Source organism: Xiphophorus couchianus, chromosome 15 (genome assembly GCF_001444195.1).
Source record: "Xiphophorus couchianus chromosome 15, X_couchianus-1.0, whole genome shotgun sequence".
NCBI lineage: Eukaryota > Metazoa > Chordata > Actinopteri > Cyprinodontiformes > Poeciliidae > Xiphophorus > Xiphophorus couchianus.
This window is the reverse complement of record NC_040242.1, coordinates 13,990,014-14,011,848: the sequence shown is the minus strand read 5'-3', so window position 1 is coordinate 14,011,848 and position 21,835 is coordinate 13,990,014. Positions and strand designations below refer to the sequence as shown.

At 38.2% G+C, this 21,835-nt stretch overlaps 5 protein-coding genes across 22 annotated transcripts in view; all 5 read right to left on the bottom strand.

Moving 5' to 3' along the window:
• Nucleotides 1-4,433: 4,433 nt before the first annotated feature.
• Nucleotides 4,434-6,330, bottom strand: LOC114158996 (leukotriene B4 receptor 1-like). Its single transcript, XM_028040993.1, has one exon. The coding sequence runs from the start codon at nucleotides 6,157-6,159 to the stop codon at nucleotides 5,215-5,217; it is 945 nt and encodes a 314-aa protein (XP_027896794.1). The 5' UTR covers nucleotides 6,160-6,330; the 3' UTR covers nucleotides 4,434-5,214.
• A 114-nt stretch (nucleotides 6,331-6,444) lies between these two features.
• LOC114158844 (leukotriene B4 receptor 1-like) lies at nucleotides 6,445-8,107 on the bottom strand (the record flags this gene model as incomplete). Its single annotated transcript, XM_028040739.1, has 1 exon — nucleotides 6,445-8,107. A coding segment is annotated over one exon (1,002 nt), but the record flags the coding sequence as incomplete, so codon positions are not given.
• Nucleotides 8,108-9,455: 1,348 nt separating this feature from the next.
• LOC114158995 (C-C chemokine receptor type 8-like) lies at nucleotides 9,456-14,979 on the bottom strand. Its single transcript, XM_028040992.1, has 2 exons — nucleotides 12,836-14,979; nucleotides 9,456-10,836 (listed from the first exon to the last, which is right to left on the bottom strand). Exon 1 carries the CDS (start codon nucleotides 14,922-14,924, stop codon nucleotides 13,974-13,976), a length of 951 nt encoding a protein of 316 aa, XP_027896793.1. The 5' UTR covers nucleotides 14,925-14,979; the 3' UTR covers nucleotides 9,456-10,836; nucleotides 12,836-13,973.
• Nucleotides 14,980-17,538: 2,559 nt separating this feature from the next.
• Nucleotides 17,539-19,080, bottom strand: LOC114158934 (leukotriene B4 receptor 1-like). Its single transcript, XM_028040854.1, has one exon. It carries the CDS (start codon nucleotides 18,726-18,728, stop codon nucleotides 17,823-17,825), a length of 906 nt encoding a protein of 301 aa, XP_027896655.1. The 5' UTR covers nucleotides 18,729-19,080; the 3' UTR covers nucleotides 17,539-17,822.
• Nucleotides 19,081-19,425: 345 nt separating this feature from the next.
• The window catches only part of LOC114158532 (clathrin coat assembly protein AP180), a 32,353-nt gene continuing 29,943 nt past the window's right edge, over nucleotides 19,426-21,835 (bottom strand). For all 18 annotated transcript variants that reach the window (XM_028040114.1, XM_028040113.1, XM_028040115.1 and 15 more), the window contains 3 exons: nucleotides 21,522-21,599; nucleotides 21,334-21,444; nucleotides 19,426-20,862 (listed from right to left, as the gene is read on the bottom strand). In XM_028040114.1, the coding sequence (XP_027895915.1) occupies nucleotides 21,358-21,444; nucleotides 21,522-21,599 (165 nt within the window). In that variant the 3' untranslated portion in view covers nucleotides 19,426-20,862; nucleotides 21,334-21,357. The remainder of the gene's footprint in view (nucleotides 20,863-21,333; nucleotides 21,445-21,521; nucleotides 21,600-21,835) is intronic.

The following is a 21,835-nucleotide window of genomic DNA, read 5'->3' as shown; positions in this document are numbered from 1 at the left end:
GACCCAGCAAAACAAATGTTTGCTGAAGGACGTCAAGAAAGTCCAACAAAAACTTGCAGAACAAGACAACACACAAAGGGATCTGTCAGAAAACAGAACTGAGCAGCTTGAGTCTTCACAGCAAAACAAATGTTTGCTGAAGGATGTCAAGAAAGTCCAACAAAAACTTGCAGAACAAGACAACACACAAAGGGATCTGTCAGAAAACAGAAGTGAGCAGCTTGAGTCTTCACACAAACCAAAATCCGAAAACTTAAAAGCTACTCCCAAGGGTAAACGTCAGGGTAAGACCTTCTTCTGTTTCTTCAGCAAAGATTGACAAGCAGGGTTTTTCAAACATTAGCTCTCAACTGAGATGAATCAATATCTCTGAGATGAACCAAAACTGGTATGAACCAATACCTCTTGCCTCTTAAGAGTAGCTCAAACATAATGAAGAGATGTGACTGCACAATACACAGCCCTGGTGCTTCTCACCAAGGGTTCAAATTCCAACACTTTGTTTCTGCATGGAGTTTCCATGATATTCCTATGCAGATGTGGGCTACCTCCAAGTGTTTTGGCTTCTCCCACTATCAAAAAAGCAACAAGTTAGTTTCTTTTACATTCCCTACATTTCCCTTGAAGAAAAGTGTATGGATGTGTATGACTACTTATTCCACCACTGGAAAGCAGTGGTAGTACAAACTTTGTTCCACCAAAGTGGAACGGTGATACTCCACGCAGAGTATCACGGAAACGCAGCATGGAGTTTCCAATGTGCAGATGTGGGTTCTCATCAAGTGATATGGCTTCTCCCACTATCAAAAAAGCAACATTTTAGTTTCTTTTACATTCCCTACATTTCCCTTGAAGAAAAGTGTATGGATGTGTATGACTATTTATTCCACCACTGGAAAGCAGTGGTAGAACAAACTTTGTTCCACCAAAGTGGAACGGTGATACTCCACGCAGAGTATCACGGAAACGCAGCATGGAGTTTCCAATGTGCAGATGTGGGTTCTCTATCAAGTGATATGGCTTCTCCCACTATCAAAAAAGCAACATTTTAGTTTCTTTTACATTCCCTACATTTCCCTTGAAGAAAAGTGTATGGATGTGTATGACTATTTATTCCACCACTGGAAAGCAGTGGTAGTACAAACTTTGTTCCACCAAAGTGGAACGGTGATACTCCACGCAGAGTATCACGGAAACGCAGCATGGAGTTTCCAATGTGCAGATGTGGGTTCTCATCAAGTGATATGGCTTCTCCCACTATCAAAAAAGCAACATTTTAGTTTCTTTTACATTCCCTACATTTCCCTTGAAGAAAAGTGTATGGATGTGTATGACTATTTATTCCACCACTGGAAAGCAGTGGTAGAACAAACTTTGTTCCACCAAAGTGGAACGGTGATACTCCACGCAGAGTATCACGGAAACGCAGCATGGAGTTTCCAATGTGCAGATGTGGGTTCTCTATCAAGTGATATGGCTTCTCCCACTATCAAAAAAGCAACATTTTAGTTTCTTTTACATTCCCTACATTTCCCTTGAAGAAAAGTGTATGGATGTGTATGACTATTTATTCCACCACTGGAAAGCAGTGGTAGAACAAACTTTGTTCCACCAAAGTGGAACGGTGATACTCCACGCAGAGTATCACGGAAACGCAGCATGGAGTTTCCAATGTGCAGATGTGGGTTCTCTATCAAGTGATATGGCTTCTCCCACTATCAAAAAAAGCAACATTTTAGTTTCTTTTAATTTGGCTCTCTTCATTTCCTTTGAAAAAGACTGTGTGCATGCACGCATGTTTGTTTCACCACTCGATGTTTCTGCATAGAGTTTCTGAGATATTTCTGTGCAGATGTGGGTTCCCTCCAAGTGCTTTGGCTTCTCCCACTCTGAAAAAAAGCTGATTAGTTTCGGCTAACCCTCCTGTTATGTTGTGGGTCAAATTGACCCATTTTAAAGTTTTGTTGTTGTTTTTTTTAAATACTTGGAAGTATTTTTTTTTGCATGAAACTTTTTCTATTTGTCTTAATAGGTACACTCCACATTTAAATTAAAAATTTATTCATTTTACACATTTGCAACCAACCCTCCCTGCATCTACTTTTTACATAGATACTGTTCAGGTCAATTTGACACTGCAGTCAAGTTGAAAGGTAAAAAAGCTAAAAGAAATTCCATTTCTATATGTTTTCTTGTAGCTATGAACCATATTTCACCACACACACACACACACACACACACACACACACACAAACACACCACACACACACACACAAACACACCACACAACAAACCCACTTTCTCACTATTGTGAGACTAAAACTAAAACTCAGTGCACAGGGGCTCATAAACATAATTAGTGGTTTCTTAGTTATTCCACTGTCCATGAGCTGAAATAAAATGCAAACTGCACTGCAGTCACCATTCGTTATTGTCATTAGCTCATGACAAAAAGTGTGGTAGCAATTAATATAAATAATTCAATAAATGATTTCTTTGTGCAAGTTTTTTTTTTTTTTAGAACTTACATTTTTTTTTTTTATTTTACAGAGCAATAATACAGCCGTACATCAATGGTACATAACACAAGTGTTGACAATATGAAATCTTCCATAAAATAAAATAAACATCTTGGCATGATATCTTACAACCTCAGCATCACATTTGTAGACTCCTCACCATACAACATTAAAATAAAGATACATTTTGGGCAGGATAGCTAAACACCATATGCCAAGAGACAAACTTTGTGCAAGTTAAGTTTTGCAATACAAAATCATAAATTATCTGATGGGCTTTTCAAAAATAATCCAATATTTTCTTATCACCAAAGTGAGCTGGAGTCACCTCACAAAACAACAGGAAAAGGTTTTTGTTTGGGAAGACAAAAACAGTTCTTATAAATAAATAAATAAATAAAACAACTAACTAAAGCATATAAAAAAAATCAACAAAAAGTTGAAATTGACTGATGGTGAAGCTAGTTAGCACAAGTTTTCAAGATGATCAAATATGTAACAAGCAAGCTAACTAACTAGCATGCCACCATCAATGTGTGACTGTATGGGTGAATGGCTGCATCTAGTGTGAGGCGCTGTGGGGTCCTCTGGACAATAAGCCCCTCTCAGATTGCCAATCACTGCTTGACAAAAAAACCCAATAAAAAACAAAACAATTTAGTCAGCTGAGAAAGGACCACTGGCATTTGTTTGGTGTTTGGCGCCGGCTGTGGGGGTGGCTGGCTAAATGAAGTGGTTCTGAGCAGAATTACTCACTGTTTACTCTTCAAAAATTTTTGAATCATTGAACCATACCTCTCACACACTATGTACATACATGTAGTACATGCAAACGTGTACAGTACATAAGAAGAGTAAAGGCCTCCTGTGCAGGTGCAAATATGCTGACTTGTCTCCAGCAGCAGACCGCCCTGCCTGTGAGGTACTCAGTGTGTTCAGCAGACAGATGGCCTGCGGACAGAAATGGTCTCTGGATCCAGTTGGCTAGATTTTGCCATTAGCCCTCTGTTTCGCTGACCTGGGGGTAAAAGTCTGAATAGCCCGTTACCGGTGTGTATTGGGTCAACAGATATGTTTGTTGTCCTTAATTGGCCCTCAACCTTTTTGAATCAGATCTCTCTCTCTCTCTCTTTTTGTCTCAAGTGTTGGATGTGGAAGTCTTTCTAACTTCCACATCCAACACTTGCTGCCGTTTGTGGCCTGCACTTCTTCATCTGCTATATCAATGCATGTCTCACAGTAAGGCGACCATGTGTTGCTGTAGGTCACACTTTTTTTTTCAGCCTTTTATTGCACTTTTCAAAAGTGTTTTTTCAAACAACGTGACTGTTCATAAGGCACAGTTCTCAGTGACGAAAACTCCACCAACAGGAACAGAGGCACAGCCTGTTCCTGCAGGAAATTAAAATCCTAACTGGGTCTCCACAACCTTCATGCTGCAAAAATACAGTGATAAAAACTGCTTCACTTTACAGCATTAATACACTGATCAGATATTTGTTCTTCTCAGTAAAACAAAAGTAAATGATGGCCTCAATCCAAATGTAAATATTCAGTCCTCAGCTCAAAGTGAATAAATCCAGTCAGTTTAGCATCATCACACATGAGCTGTGTTCTAAAACCAGTCCACCACAACGACGGCAGTGATGTCACAGGTCACACACTGGCAATCTGGCTGCAACGGTTGCTAGGCAGTGTTCACAGTCCCGTTTGAGTGTAATTTAAAATATATGTTGTGCATTTGATATTCTTTTAAAATATTACATTTAGCTTCTTCAACAGCCCCGATCTGAGAGTTCCTAAAAGACAACACATTATGTTACTTTCATATGAATTTATCATTCTTTCAGTCTTATTGGAAGAATAAGACTGAAAAGGCTTTCGTTTATTTTTTTTTAAATTGGTTTAAAATTTATCACAAATCCCTCTGAAACTCTCTGACAGGTTATTGAATTTGATGGCTATTTCAAACCACTGGAGATGAGTACCAGCCTAGCTTTTAAATGTGGGGACAAAACAACGCCTCCTCGTGTAAGCAGGGCTCGTTGGGAGAACAAAATGAAGAAAGACATGACGAATCAATTCAGATTTTAGTTTTTCACCACATTTCAACACGTTACATAATTTTTAATATGCACTCAGAACAGAAGCACCAAAACATAGTAGCTCTTCTATTTTTTAGACAAGCGTCACACCAGTGTGGAAAACCGATTTTACATTACAGATAGAAATACAAAAGACTTGCCACAGAAAAGGTTCTGTCAAGTTTAGACGTCAGAATGGACAACAGTTTTGAACAATGTAAAGATTTTGATGTAGAAATAAACTCAGCACTTTACCTACTTTGATAAATAGTCTATAGAAGGCCATGATTTTCACATTTGCACGAGGTTAATTATACATTACAACATATCTAGTCCAACTCTGTGTAAAAAACAAAACAAAATAGGAAACCCAAATTCAAAATTGGTAAAATATAAACACAAGAACGTTTAACAAAACAATTCCAGCACAAAACTCTCAGTGAAGACCATTTACAATGACACGTTGTAACTGGTATAAAGTCGTCTCCACCTGTAATGTTGCCTAAAATTTAGATTTCAAATTTAAAACCCATTTTATACAATTTTTAATAGCAGAGGACAAAAGTTTTGATTCAAAGCTTTACTCTGTTCTGGAGACAAAATTGACATTTTCAGTTGATAATCATAGTTTCTGCAACTGTACTTATATCCAGTGTTTGTGAAGGCTGTGTCAATTCTTCTTGGTTGCAGACTCTGCACATTTTATGGAAGTTAAAGGCATACAGCAGTGGGTTAATGCAATTATTTAGAAAAGCAATTGCTTTGACAATGTCCCATATGTTTACACAAGACTCCAACAAACTGTTATTTTTGAAGCAAATAGCTCCCAGGGCCAACACATTTATGGTGTGAAGGGGAGACCACAGAACAAAATTGCTTACAATGATGCTGGTCAGCAGCCTGGTCGTCTGTGGATTGTTGAAGAAGGTTGCCTGTCTAATCTTCCTGTGGAGGCGAATGTAGGAATAGGCCACGACAAAAAAGGAAACAAAACCAGATGTGGTCTCTGACAGCAGCACTGCCAATCCCTGAGCCCGAGATGAAAACTGAGGGTAGCAGTACGTCCACTGCCCTTTAGTTTCCACCTGTTCCGTCACTAAAGCCGAGATAGACAGGATCATAGCGCCAAACCAGATTGGAACCAGCAGGTGTCTTTTTTGTACCTGAACGCATCTCCGTTGGTTCACCACCACAATGTACCGCTGGACACCCAACGCTGTCACAGTCAGCAGGCTGCCATAAAGGCTGCAGTACACAAGAAAACCTAAAAGCTTACAGGTTTCAAGACCGAATATCCAGGCGTTGAGCAGAGCGTAAATCCACAGTGGCAGAGTGAGCAGAGAGAGCAGGTCAAAAATGGCCAAGTTGAGCATCAAACTCTGGCTCAGGCAGGACATGTTCGGCCAGTTGGGCTTTAAAAGAATCACTGCGATGTTTCCAGGAACTCCTAGGAGAAAGCAGAAGGACAGCAGTACCGCAGGGACCAGTCCGTTAGGCACCCAGGTGCGAGGAGGTAGAGAGAAATCAGAGGTGTTCATGTTGGAGTTATTGTTCATGATGCATTGATCAGTTAACAGTGCTAAATGTGCTGTCACGGAAGTAAAGTGGTCAGATTAAGAGGAATTGAAATTTAAAAAACCACTAAAAAGGGGCTGGATTTCATTGGTTAGGTTTTTATATTTTGTCATGCAGTCAAGAAATGCTTGGTTAGATTGCACTTGTGTGATAAAAGCTAAAAACTTGATCAACCAACTCTAGTCATTTGTTGCTGTTCTTTATCTGAATAAGCAATTGAATCATCACTGCTTTCTATCAGTGCTTGCTATCAGCGAGTTGTTTTAGGCATTACCATAGGTATCGTTGAATAACTGGGCTTTGTTCTTTTTTTTTTCTTCTTTTTGCTGCAAAGGTTATTTTTTGTGACGAGGATGTCCAGAGCAACACGATTTGTGCTACACATAGTCAAAAATATACATGCAAATAAGAATTACTTCTCTAACATAATTGCCAATGTGCTTCCTTGTTGGCATTTTAGTTCACAAAATCCTAAATGTCACAGATCGCCAAAGTAGAAGTTAGCTGCAACAGATTAACATAACCAAATGCATTATCTTCTTTCAACCAGCCTAATTCCTCGAGTACTTCCACTAAACATTTTAATCTTTCTATCTTGGTCCAAGTCAGATTCAGGTCCATCGACACAGGAAGGAAACTATACACAAAATTATTTTAGTTATAAACAATGTTAATAGAAGTTTTGAAAGAGATTTTGTTCTATGTAAAAAAAAATAGACAAGACAAAAATCTCTCAGACCAAGTAACATTCTCATAAAGATCTTTTGCGCCATGATTTAATTTCACAAGTGATTAACAAAAGTGCTCTATAACCTGCTCTGAAAAAAGTAATCTGACATTGCACATAAAAGATAACACAAAAACGCTTTTGCCTGTGACAGAAATATTTCTGTTATGCTTAAAAGGTGTCAAAACATATTTTTGTTATCAAGTTTCTGTAATTGTACTTATCTCCGTCTGGGAATTTCTGAACCTCTGCTGCAACTCTTCTGTTTTTCTGCAAACACTGCACATCTTACAAGAAGTGAATGCATACAGGAGTGGATTTAGACAGCTGTTAATAAATGTCACTGCTCCACAAACATTCCAGGTTTCATCGCAAAAGTTGAGCAAATTGTCGTTCTTCAAACATATTGCTGCCACTCCCAGCACATTTGTTGTATGATATGGAGCCCACAGAACAAAAAAACTGACGATGATACTGGTTAATAGTCGGGTTGTCTGTGGGTTGTTGAAAAAGGCTGACTGGTTAACCCTTTTTTGAAGACAGACATATGAAAATGCCACGAGAATAAAACAAATGAATCCAAACACAGTCTCTGTCAGCAGAACAGCCACCCACTGGGCATCAGAAGAATACTGTCCTTTGCAAATAATCCATTGCTGATCGGTTTGCAGATTCTGAACCACCAAAGCAGGGATGGCCAGGATACTGGCAACCAACCAGAGCGTGAACAGCAGCGCTCTCCTTTTTACCTGATGGCACCTTCTTTGTCGCACCACAACAAGGTAGCGCTGGATGCTTAGTCCAGACACAGTCAGCAGGCTGGCATAAATGCTGCAGTACACAACATATGCTAAAAGTTTACATGGCACCAGGTCAAATTTCCAGCCAAACAGAAATGCATAAATCCAAAGTGGAAGGGTCAGCAGACTGAGCAGGTCAGAAATGGCCAGATTCAGCATTAAACTCTGGCTCAGACTGGACATATTCTGCCAGTTGGGCTTGAGTATTAACACTGCGATGTTTCCAGAAACTCCCAGGAAAAAACAGATGGACAACACCACTGCAGTGACGAGATTACTGGTATTCCAAGGGTGCTGCGACAAATGTCCTGCAGTAGAGAAGTTAGCGTTGACCACAGTGGAAGTGAGTTGCTCCACGCCAGACCTTGTTAACAAAGTTGTTCTCTGAACAAGTGATGGGGGTTAACATGAAGCCATAGGTGTAAAATGGCCAGTCAGAGTAGAACTTTGAGGCAAAAAAAGGGAAACGTGTGATTATGAACAAATTGTATTTCTCTAAAAAGCAGGTGAGGTGCTTTGTTGCCACCCAGCTGCATGAGCAGGTGACTTAGAAACGTTCTGCACTGTTTTTGAAACCGATTGTTCTTTGAGTTGGTAGATTGAATGTCAAACATCTTTTCCGACCTTTTCCAATCTTTTGAAAAGTTCTGAAATTGCTGGAATTTTTCACTTTTACTGAAGGAATCACATCTGCACAATCTTTTTCTATCTCTCTCAACATGAATGAACTGTGAACAGAATGCAGTGGGCAGATGGGCACACAGGGTGAATTCATTGTATTAGTATTGGGCATATTAACAACATATCGGCTATTTTGCTATGTGGTGGATGCCATTAAACAGAGGGATCTCTGGTAAACAATTTTGTAAAAGAGAAAATAAATACTTCCCCCAAAATCTGAGCTGAGAAACAAACAGGGGAGAATATACATATATATATATATATATATATTTGGTCCTGTTCTACAGATGTTTTTACTTTTGTAACTTGTTTGAAACCAGTGGAAAGAAAAAGTAGCACAAATCGTCTGGCTGTAGCTTACATGAATACTTACAAATCAACATATTTGCATATGTTGATTTGTTAAATCTTTTGCTAAATCTTTGTTAAAGATTTAGCAAATCTTTAACAAGAGATTAACCCACGAGGGTGCGAAGCTTCCGCACCCTCGTGGTTTGTCACAAATATTGCTTATTTGGTGAGCAATATTTTGCTCACCAAATAAAGGTGACTTCCACCAGAAATAAAACCGACAGTTTCAGGGGAAAGGCATTCACATTTAACATGTTACCCGTTTCTCAGAAGCACATGCTGAAGAATCTTTATTTTTATGTCAGCAGATACGGCCTCTAAAATGGGAAATGTCTGCTGTCAAATAGTGAAGATTTGTTTTCAGTTCCCTCCAGTCAGTGCTTGGTAGAACTGCCTTTTAGTGCAATAGCACTAACCTAGGTCAGGTTAGGTTGTTTCTACCACCATTGTAATTCCAGAGATAGAAATTTTTGGACATCCATGCTTGTATGCAGAACAGTTGTAGCCAATGATGAAAAGGACGTGTTTTTTTTTTTTTCCGCCAATTACTTATCTAAAAGAGACATTTTAACTCAGAAAATAGCCAAATGAAAATGCTGCTTCTCTTAGTCAGGATGATATTCATGTTATTTTAAAAAAGAAAAAACCTTTTGTTGTGGCTCTTGAAAATCTCAATCTTTAAACAGGTATTCAACATACTTTACATTGAGCACAAATCTCTATTAAAAATGCTTTTTATTGGTCTGACATAATATCCTAATCTTAACATTAGCAGAAGCCAAAAATTCTCATAATGAAAAGAACTTAAGGCTTATAACAAAAACCAGTCTGTATTTGTATAGAAAAAGGTCATTTTTAGGAATATATACACTACAGATAGACTTTGTAAACATTTTTGTATCAATTTACATTCCATGAATGAACATTGAAAAAAAAGTATATATATATATATATATATATATATATAATGCTGGAGAGCACATCAGGAACTGGGTTACATTTCATTTTTAATATGCCAGCATTGCAACCAAACAAGAAAGAGTACAGTCCTTGTTCTGCTAAACTAGTTTATGAGCAGAGACAGAAACTAGCTCTGGTTACTACATATTGTTAGGCAAGATTATGTAAGAAAACAAATATATTCCTACTTGCGACAAATGTGAATTATTTAATGCATTTCAGATTTGTAATAATTGACAGATCACATAGCATGGCCCTTTTATATATATAAAAAAACAAACAAAACACATTGTTTGGGGCATTCTATGTAGTCATAATTGTTCTCGAGTTATAGGCATACAAGAGAGGATTTAAGCACCTAATTACAACTGTGAGAGCTTTGACAAGGACCCATGTTTTTGAGCAAAAATTTAACAAGCCTTCATTTTTGGCACAAATAGCCACCACACCAAGTACGTTTATGACAATAAATGGAGATCAGAGAACAAAATTACTCACAATGATGCTGGTAATCAGCTGAGTTGTTCTTGGATGGTTGAAAAACACGACGCGTTTAATTTTCCTGTTAAGACCAATGTATGAAATCAGCACAAGCAACACAGAAAAAAAATCCAAACAGCGTCTCTGTTAGCAACACAACCACCCATTGTGCCTCAGAGGAGTACTGTGGTTGGCAGACAGTCTTCTGCTGGATGGTTATCACCTGCCGATCCACCAAAACAGGGATGGACAGGATGACGGCAACCAGCCAGAGCAGAACCAGCCGCACGCGCTTTTGTCCCTGATGCCATTTCTCCTGATGAACCACTTGTAGGTAACGCTGAATGCCTAACACAGTCACAGTCAACTGGCTGGCATAAATGCTGGTGTACAGAAGATAATTAAGAATCTTACAGGCCACCAAGCCAAATTTCCAGTGAAATAACGAAGCGTATATCTTTGGTGGTAGGGCCAGCAAACCAAGCAGGTCAGAAAAGGCCAGATTCAGCATTAACTCTGACTCAGACTGGAGATCTTCTTCCATTTAGACTTGAGAAGAATCACGGCGAGGTTTCCAGGTACTCCCAGGACAAAGCAGAAGGAGAGCACCACCGCAGGCATGAGACCATTGTAGTACCAGGAGGAATGTGGTAGATGTCCTGGAAAAGTGTTGGGTCTAAATACCTATTAAACAAAACACAGGAAAGACAAGAGAGTTAAATTCTTTTTGTACTCGCGAGGAGAGCAGACAGAGAGATGCTTTCAGTTACAAATCTCCAACCGCTCTGAAAACACATCTCCCGCTCCCTCTATTTTATTGCTTTTTTAGGGGACCCTCTTACACTGAGCGCTTTAACTCTCAAAGGGAGGGGAAAACAATTTATCACATTGTTGCAGCGCTAATGACATTTACTATTAGACACATGTTATCTACACTCTAAATCTTTCTGCTCCAGTCGAGTACCAGACACGGCGTCGAGTACCACAGGAGAGCAGACAGAGTTGTCTCCGCTATCTCCATGAAGGCTTCACTGCTCTCTTTCTCAAAGAGGTCACAGGAAGGAATCATAATTATTCAACACACAGAGACATTACTTAGAATAGAGGAAAAAGAGAAAAAGCATATAATTAAACATTATCTAAATGTTACTACAAAGCTACATGATACAACGAATATTTGATAATTACTAAAAATACAATTTATCCAACAAAAAGACAAGTTAAAAGTGGCCACCGTCAAATTAAGTTGATCCATTTTTTGTGTCCTTCCAATCCTGTGCTCTAAACAGTTGATGCTTGCAAATGTTTAGCCCAAGTAAAGTGGGTAGTCAAAGAGGACCAGTGAAAATGTGATGCTGATATGTAATATATAGCTGTCTTATTAATAGCTGCATGAGTGTGAATGAAGTCATTGTAGATTATGAAGAAACCATGTCTATTTTTACATCGGAGTTAGAAATAAGTACTTTGCAAATAGGCCAAACAAGATACTAAACCACGTATTCGATCAATGGGTGTACCTTTAATATGCCATCTTTGGTACATAGTCTGAAACAGAATTTTAAGTGGATTTTCAATGCTGTTAAAAAAGTAAAACCAAAAATGCTTCTTTATTACATAGCCAGTATAGATAGTACAGTCATATTGTTTTGTCAAAATGCATTTATTAACTTAATTCACCAAGTGAATCACATTGTAACATGAATCACACACAGATTTACACAGAGCTTAAGTCTTAAATTCTGTTATTTAGGATTTTCTACTTACATGCGATAAAGACTCATTTAAAATAGATTATATGAGTGATTTAAAATCATTTTGATATTTTGAAATGTGGACTAAAAGAAACGGATATTTTAAATACCTGCTTAAAGTTTGTTAATATCATAAGGTACTTTTGATCTAACGAGCCACATCAAAGCACAAATTTTTATTTATTGAACATGACCGTGCTTTTTACTCAACACATTCACTTAAAGCTGAGGCTGCAACTGTGGTAACAGAGGGCTATGTCTGTGTAGGTACTTCTCAAACTACAGAAAAATTAGGCAATATAGCTGATTGAAATCTAGTTGCGATTTGGGTGCTTTACTGAAATATCTTGCTTTTCCTTTCTCAGTTGTGCCAGGAAATTTAGTGTTGCGACACCTAAATGGTAAAAGGAAATAACACCTACGTAGTTAAAAATTTATTTGACCTCTCTGGTTTTTGCTTTCCTACTGTCTTTTCAGAGCCTAACTTAGTTGTGACATCTTATGTACACCGACACCACTGAAGGCGTCTTCCTGTCAAAAAGGAGTTTCATTTCCACACATGCTAGGCATGATATATTGCTGCAGAGTTCTGAATGTGATGCTTTTGGTTGGGTTTATGTAGCAAACCTTTTACTTATTGGTATCCTAAAGTAGAACTTGTACCGTTTTATAACAAGTATTTGATTTGACTTGGGGCAATAAATAAACTGTAAGGTCACTCAGTGGGGACCCGGAAATTCAACCACACACAGGAGTTAGCAAAGGAAAAAAGTTTTAATTAAATTCTCCGACTCTGGTTGCTGCTCAGGATGAGGTTATAAAACACAGCACTGAGAAGAGAGGGGAGAAGGCTGGTGAGGCACTGATAAAGGAGGGGTAACTAGAAACATTCAGCTTAACTGACCTTTTGAGCAGTGGACGGGTGGAGCTGGGAAACCAAAGGTCTGACGACAGGAAGGTGCAGGAAACCAGGTAGTACAGGCTACTGTACTGATCTCCACAAGGAGATTCATGAGGCAACACCCAGGGACTTTGACGATAATCAGGCAGAGGTCATACACAGGAGGACAGAGAGAGCAAACTTAGCTTGAGGGGCAGGCAATACTCAGTGGTCGTGAGGCAAAGCTTGGGTCAGGGTCCAGAAATCCAGAACAGAAGGGATCCGTGAAGGGCTTGGCAGGGGGGAAATCAATCTGTGGACAGAAAAGGGTCGTAGAAACACTGACGGTTTGGAAGGAAACGCTGGATCTCTACTGGCTCGTGGCTGTTGATAATCTGGCAAGGAGGCAGAGGCTGAGAGGTGTCTAAGTAGGGCGGGGACCAGGTGGAACAGGTAAGCAATCAGGAGTGGCAGGTGAGCTGAATGAGTGTTTACACAGCATGGACAGGACAGAACATGAATCATGACATAAACCAAATCAATACAAATGTATCCATTGTTAATTAATTCTTTCTCTGAAAGGAAGAAATATGTCAACAAAAGATTTATTTCAAATTTTCACCATATTTTCTAGACAGAATTTAGTACAAATTTGTTGTGATTGAGAGTAAGAAGAGAACAAATATGAAAGCAGTGTATGAATATGTATGTTTTGAAAAAGCCATGAAAAAACCAAGCAGTAAATATAGATAAAGGTGACATATCTGTATCTATATCTATGTTCACACATATCTATGTTCACACTGTTTACAGTGTTCTATGTTCAGTGTTTACAGTGTGAACATAGAAAAAAGTGTGAAGAAGGAAAGAAGTGGCATATAGGGAAAACAAATTAAAATATTGCTTGCAAAGGTCAGTGGGTAAAAACGTCATTGGTAAACAAAATGTAGTGATACAGTGATATAAAGTGTAATTTGATAAATTTTACATAAACCAAGGTCAAAGGGACAAAATCAACATCCTTGGTTCAAGCAATCGCAGAAAAATAAAACAGACAGAAATAGTAGGTGATGTGGTATCAGTTTAAATGAAAAGAAACAAACTTATTTCTGTTTTGTTTGGTTTTTTTTGGGGGGGGGAGTGACGTGTGTCACTATTGTTGTCATAGTTCTGCAATTGTAGCAATGTCAGGTGTTTGAGGAGTTCCCTCATCTGGATGGGGCGAGTCCTTTGGGCAAAGACGACATAATTTAGTAAAAATAAAAGCATACAAGAGTGGATTTAGGGAACTATTTATAAAGGTAAAGGACTTGGCTACACTCCAACTGTCTGCACAAAACTTCAGTAGCTTCTTGTTTTTAAGACTTATCGCCAACACGCCCAGCACATTGACCACATGAACTGGAGCAAACAGAATAAAATTGCTTGCAATGATACTAATAACCAGCCTGGTTGTCTGTGGACTGTTGAAAAAGGCTGCCCGGTTAACCTTCTTGTGGAGGCATACATATGAAAATGCGACAAGTGAAAATGTAACAAGTCCATACAGGTTCTCAATTACCAGCACAGCCACCCACTCTGTCTCAGAAGAATAATGAGGTAGGCAACGGATCCATTGGCCATCTTTCGTTAGTTGTACAGTCACCACAGCATGGATGCACAAAGTAACAGCTGCCAGCCAAAGCAGAACCAACAGCGTACCTTTTTGTACATGGCACTGCCGTCCACGCACAACAATAAGGTAGCGCTGGATGCTCAACGCAGTCACAGTCAACTGGCTGCTATAAACTGTACAGTACACAAGGTATGCTAGAGCTTTGCAGGCTACAAGGCCAAATGTCCACCCAAGGACTAAGTTGTAAATCCACAGTGGAAGGGTAAGCAGACAAATCAGATCAGAAATGGTCAGATATAGCATTAAACTCTGGCTCATACTGGACAGATGTTCCCAGTTAGGCTTGAGTATAATCACAGCAATGTTTCCAGGAACTCCAAGTAGAAAGCAGAAAGATAACACTAATGCAGGGATCAGACCGCGTTGATTCCAAGAGGGCTGAGGTAATCCAGGGGAAGAGATGTTAGAAATGATCCCAGTGAAGTTTGATTCATCCATCTTGAGTTGTGCTGGGAACCATGTGCTGTGAGCCACGGCTTCTTCTCTCACTGTCCTGAAGTCACAGTAACAAAGAGAGAACTCAAAGAGGAACTCCTGTGCTGATTCAAATTAGGTGTCAACCTTTCTCTATATAGCTTTTGTTCCATTGGTTCCATTATTTTGCATGCAGAATTCCAATGAATTACATTTCCATAACATGTTTTTCATTCATTTTGTGCATTTGACAAAACAACTAAAGTTGACAAAGTATTCTAAAGGTGAGTCCAATATCAAACTTAGAAATGAACAGACCATTGTTCCTGAGTAGTAAAAAGTCTCAGGAACAAATCTAAAAATAACTTTTACTTCAGTTTTCCTTTGAAAACGTGTCTTAGCAGCTTGAAAGTTATGTTTATCAGTTTTGGCTATTCATACATTTTACATTTGTATTTCACTACTTAAATGCTATGATCAGATTTGATGTAATTCCTTAAATTATTTATTAACTTTTAATAAAGATTTTGTTCAAATTAAACAATAGAAATGTTTCAAATGACTGTCAGAAACACAAGCATTTACACATACCAAGTACATTTTTATAAAGACCTTTTGTTAGAAAAAGCTCAGCTGAGCTACAATTATTTTAAATTTTACAAGTGATAAAACAATTATTGTTATTATTATTATTATTATTATTATTATTATGTTTCTGCCATTGTACGTATATCTGACATTGAACTTCTAAGATTCTGCTGCAACAGTTCTAGTTTTTTGCAAACACTGCACATTTTTCTAGAAGTAAATGCATACAGGAGTGGATTCAGGCAGCTATTAACAAATACTACTGCTCTAAAAATATTCCAATACTCATCACGTAACTTTAACAAGTTATCACCCTTTAGACATACAGCTCCAATTTTCAGCACATTTGTTGTATGGTATGGAGCCCAAAGAGCAAGGGAATGATACTGGTTAATAGTCGGGTTGTCTGTGGATTGTTGAAAAAGACTGACTGGTTAACCTTTCTGTGGAGGCAGACATATGAAAATGCCATAAAAATAAAAGAAATAAATCCAACCACAGTTTCTGTCATCAGAACAGCCACCCACTGGGCATGTCATTTCCATGTTATGGAATCATTTGAGTTGAATCATTTCCATAACATGGAAATGACTCCATGGAAATGATTCATCAAACTATGAAATGAACTGACGAATGGTGGCTTTTTGAGATTGGATGCAATGTTTTAACTTGCAATCTTTGTCCAAATTGCAAAAAATAAATAAATTATGAGAAACAAATTGGAAAATAATGTTCACTTAAGTATTCCTGTCAAAACTTGCATTAGAAGCTTGCAAGCTATGTTTATCTATTTTGGCTATTCATAACTTTTAAATTTGCATTTCACTTCTTCATCTTTAAATGATTGGCTTTGATGTAATTCTTTAAAGCATTGCTTTTTTAAAGCTTTGCTTTTACATTAAACGCTGAACTTTTAATGTAATTTTTACTGAATTATTTTTCTCTAAAACCCTCTACTTTTTTGTTGAATAAGTTTTGATGTGCAAATAAACTAACCTGTTCTTTCTCTAGAAGTTTCCATAAGATTTAATTTACATAAAAGTTACAAAAAAAAGCTCAAATGAGCTGAAACCTGCACTTTATAAGATTAGTAGTCCAGTTGTTTGTGCATCTTTCTGCAGGTTTGTGCATACTGTAACATCATGACCTTGCCCCAGTTTGAAGCGGTGTACATTTTTTACATGTTTGCAGCTGTGTGCATTGTAATTTTTTAAATTTATACAAGTTACTGAAGCAGAACCATTGGTCCAGGGTGTTCTTTCTAATTCTTTGTTATCTGGCATCTTAAAAAGTTGTGCTGAATTTCAGTAGAGGATCGAAAGCACAGTTGAGTTGAACTTTTTTCTCATGTCCTCACGACTTTTCTTTTGACGGTTTAGACATTTGTCAAAACTTAAAGATATCGGACTTCAATGCAAATTATGGGTATAAAACATGGAGATGTGATCAGATGGGCAGGAAGGGGTCATTGTGGCCTTCCATTGTAAATGACAATAAGCCACCTGCAAGAATAAAAACTGGCCAAACATTTCTGATTGAGTTTTCGCACCCATGCAAAATCAGTTCCGTTCAGATTTCCTTCAGTGTATTTACACAAGACCCCGTGAATACAGTTCATGTGGTGAATGGCTCAGTTGAGCGAAAAGCTTGAAGAAGGAAAAAAATGTGATAGCCATTTGTTTATGTTAAGCATAATTACTTTAAAAATGCCATACTTTTTAAACTTGCACACAAAATATAATCTAATTAATAAATGTGAACATTATTGAAGGGCTCATTCATTTTAGTAATTGAATTACAAAGTCAAACACAAATCAACTGCTCTCTTCTGTTAATTATGATTTTCCTCGTGCAGCAGCTGAAACACAATTAAGCTTAGAATTTTACATCAGATGAATTTTTAAAAAACTGTTTTTCAGAACTTTCATTTATACAAAAAATATTTTAATACAAAAATGTCAGCTTAATCACAAATATGTTTAATACTTTCTTAAAGTTGGTAATTTACAAAAGGTTATTTTAATTTCACAAATGAATTTCATCCAAATGCCTCCTTAATTTTATTGAATTTGACCATAGATTAAAGATCAGTTTCAGTTACGAAAAAAATCGAAACAAATACAGTGGGAATTTGTGGTTAATGAGGAAGAAATCAAAAATACCATAAGGCAAATAATTGTTGTCACTTGTAAGACAAATTGTATTAGAAGCAGATTTGCAATCAAAATATGAAATCAATTAAAGAACCACCCCCATCTGTTCTGTGCAAAACTAGGACATCTTTAGCTGTCATCATCGAGGTTCGGCTGTTGTTGCCGTGTCTTGACAAATTCCTTAGTTTGGTGCAGTTTGCTTGCAGACGGTGCACATTTTAGGAGAAGAAAAGGCATACAGGAGTGGATTCAGACAACTGTGCAGAAATGTAAGTGAAACAGCAAGTTCCTGTTGGTCCGTGCAAAAGTTTAACAAGTCCACATGTTGTAGACTTAAAGCTGCCACAGCCAGCAGGTTTATCGTATGATAGGGAATCCACAGGACAAAGAAGCTCACGATGATGCTGATCACCAGTCGGGTTGTCTGTGGGTGGTTGAAAAGAGCTGTCTGCTTAACCTTCCTGTGCAAGCGAATATATGTACAACACACTAAAGAAAAACAAACAAATCCAAACCAGCTCTCCAGTAGCAACAGAACCACCCACTGTGTCTCAGAGGTGAACTGAGATCGACAGTGTGCTGACTGCTGATATGTTTTCAGCTGTCGGACCACCAAAACAGGAATGGAAAGGATGAGAGCAACCAGCCAGAGAAGAACCAGCAGCACTCTTTTCTGCACCTGATTGCACCTCTGCCGACGCACCACAGTCAGGTATCGGTGGACGCTTAACGTAGTTATAGTCAGCAGGCTGCCATGAATGCTGCAGTACACAAGATAAGCTAGAAGCTTACAGGCTGCTAGCTGGAATATCCATCCATAGAGAATACTGTATGCCCAAATCGGAAGAGTCACCAAACACAACAGGTCAGACACAGAAAGATTTAGCATCAAAGTCCGGCTCAGACTGGACAGATTCTGCCAGTTAGGCTTGAGAAGAATCACTGCAATGTTTCCAGGAACTCCCAGTAGAAAGCAGAAGATGCATATGACCACAGAAACCAGACCACCTGCTTTCCAGGAGGGTAATGTTGGATGTTCTGTAGAAGAAAAGTTAGTGCTGACCACAGTGGCATTGAGTTGCTCCATGGTGTCTCTTGCTGGTAAGCTGTGCTCTCAGCAATTGATGGTTTATAAATATGCTGTCAATGAAACAAAGTGGGTGGTCAATCTGGAAGTTAGAAACAAACCATATATGGAAGCAAACACAAAAAAGCTACATCGTTGCTTCATGAACCGAAACTTTCTGCGTGCACATATCTGAAGTTATTACAATGAAGTCATTTACCGGTATTAGATTTAGTATGTATGTGTGGGTGTGGCCCAGTATTTGATGCAACCATTTTGACCATTTTCCTATCAAATACTACATGGGGACTAATTGATATCAGGCCAAAAGCCACATAAAAATAGAATTGTTTTTTTAGGACAAGGGCTCAGGTTTAGGACTATGGCGTAAATTGTGTTTAGGTTAACCTTGGGGTTAGGTATGTACTGGTAATAGTTAGGTTTAGGGTAAGTGTCTTGTCTTAATGCAACAGTGAAATATGCGAGACTTATTTAACTAATTAATTCTATATAAAACAGCATTAGTCCAATCTACAGTAAAAAATGTTTTTTTTTGCAAAAAAATATGATTGTTTTCTTCTGGAGATTTTTGTATAATTTCTTTCTGAACTTATGGACTATCTGTGCCTTGATTAATATATATATATATTTTTGGAAAATGACACTATTATTTTGTTAAAACAAAAAACAAGCAAGAAGTGACTAACAACAAAGGGTATTTGGATGTGTTATTTGTCTTTTATTGCATCTAATTCGGACTCACATGCAGGCGGGGAGAGTGGACGATACCATTCATTATAACAAAAACCAAAAAAATGGGCAAACAGCCGTCATATACCAAACAAATATTACTTATCCACAATCTTTTTAATGTGTCATACTCGTCGTTTATTTTTCTTTCAACAGTTAATACCACTTAATGCCACAATGAATTAAAATACAGTCACCTTTTTAAAATAAGTAACACAGAGAAACATCCAGTGAACACTTGCGTGTTTACAGTAAGCCTGTAAGACCCAGAGGCTGCACATGAGCAAATGTACCGACTGCTGCTGCATCAGAAATGACCCAAAGAGAGCTAAAACCCCATTGCAATCACACAAACTGTGTCCTTTACTGTAACTTCTACTTGTGTTAAGACCAAGACAAAAAGAAAAAAATTAGCTCACTGAGATTATTAAAATGCATCCCAGATCGGCCTGTTGCATGCTTTAATGCAGTATCACTTCACACCAGCAAGGGGCGCCACAGAACACACTCCATTCAATACCATCTCTTTTTGACAGAGAAGTAAGAACAAAGAAAATGCGGAAATTTATGCGAACTTGCTGTTTTTCTTTCATTTAAAGTAACTAAAAATAAATATATTTATACTTTTTTAACAATAAAGATTACTGAAAATATGTAAAATCTGTCTTTTAAAGTAGTCTAAAATGCATATGTCAATTCGAACAGTTCACAATTGTTTTATTTTTTGCATGTTTCACACAATGTCAAAATGAAGGAAACTGAATGTAAAACAGAAAGCAGATGTGCTCAATTATAAGTCCGGATGAACAGTGCAAGTTCAGTTATGGTGCTTTTGTGTCGTGAGGTTGACAGGTGGGAGGATGAATCCCAAGCTAATATGGGTACAAGCAAGTTAATAATGACATAAAACATCGCTCAGTACTGGTTTGGACATCAGGGGCAGAGGAGAGTGACTTGGGGATTGGCGAGTGAAGCTACACTGAACACAGTCCACATTTAACTTTAAACACAGTCCTTGTCTGGTTGATGCAAAAAGAAACCAACATATTTCCACCATTCCAAGTCAGCTGATATGCTGAATGATTCTAAATACACATTTATTGATTTTTTTTTTTTTTTTTGGTCATTTATTTTTCCATAGTATATTAAGTAAAGGTTAACACTGAAATACACACACACTCACACACATTGAAACATAACTCTGGTTTTCTGTATCTAGGGTTCATATTCACAGTTGTGCTACAACATTGGATAGGAAGGGAGAGTTTGTTACAAGAGTCAAGGCTGGTGGGGGGTTAGACGGAAAAGACCAAAGAGATGATGGCTGGCTGGCTGAAGAAGGGACTGGAAGGGTGAGGGGGTTGCAGACATCCATATCCACAGATCTCCAGACACAATGACAAACCTACAGTGGGGGTAGAAAAAGGGAGATTAGGACTGTAACATAAGAGAACTGGATTTACTCAAGTCTCTGTATGGTAAATTCAAATGATCACTTTAAGAAATAGATTTACTCATCTTTAATTGCTTTGACCTTTGACCTGGTCTGGAATTCAGATTTATAACTTTATATTTAGAACTTTAACTTCCATCTCATCTATTTCTACACATTAACTTTCTAAAGAATATTAATAAGTAGGGAAGTAAACTCACTCCAAAGTAGCTGATTTAGGCTGTGTTATGATTTCATACAAAACTATTTCACTAACCCCAAATAACCCTGAGTCCTGGCCTCATCTGCTGCATGAAACATGATCTATTATGTGGTAAATAATGGAGAGTGTTACACTAGTGCATTGCAGATAATATTATTTACAAACGCAAACATGCACACACATTTTTGAAGAGCTGATATGCAAATGCTGAGGACACCTACTTTGGGGTTAATGGGTCAGGCAGTCTACATAAAGTCCTTGATATTCAGGTCATCCAGAGCATTCCTGGGTGGTGGGGGCTTTCTGGGGCTTTGGGCCATTCCAGGAGACATCTGTAAACACATCTGATTTTAGCATTCACTCTTGCTTTGGAGGTTTGAAATTAGTAACTCAATTAGCACCATATTACCGGTGCCCCCGGGGTTACTCCTGCAGCAGGGAAGCCTGGCCTGGCCATGGGCATCATTGGTGCTCCGGCAACTGGTGCCTTAGATATGGAAAAATGGAGGGATAAACAAACAATTAGATAGAATGTCTGCCATCTGTTGGCGGAGGGAGGGACACCTAGGTAGCTGATTGTCCATCAATAGCCGGTAATTTCCAGATGGAATATTACTGGACTGGACTGGAAGGGCTATCTTACCATGGTGAAGCTGGGGTAAGTCCCCAAATAAGGAGCAGGACCCATGGGAATGGTCTAAAGGTGTGGAGGGAATGGGATGG

Bases quoted from the DNA above. Each gene is read 5' to 3' on its own strand.
- LOC114158996 (XM_028040993.1), bottom strand. From the start codon at position 6,159: ATGAACAATAACTCCAACATGAACACCTCTGATTTCTCTCTACCTCCT.
- LOC114158995 (XM_028040992.1), bottom strand. From the start codon at position 14,924: ATGGATGAATCAAACTTCACTGGGATCATTTCTAACATCTCTTCCCCT.
- LOC114158934 (XM_028040854.1), bottom strand. From the start codon at position 18,728: ATGGAGCAACTCAATGCCACTGTGGTCAGCACTAACTTTTCTTCTACA.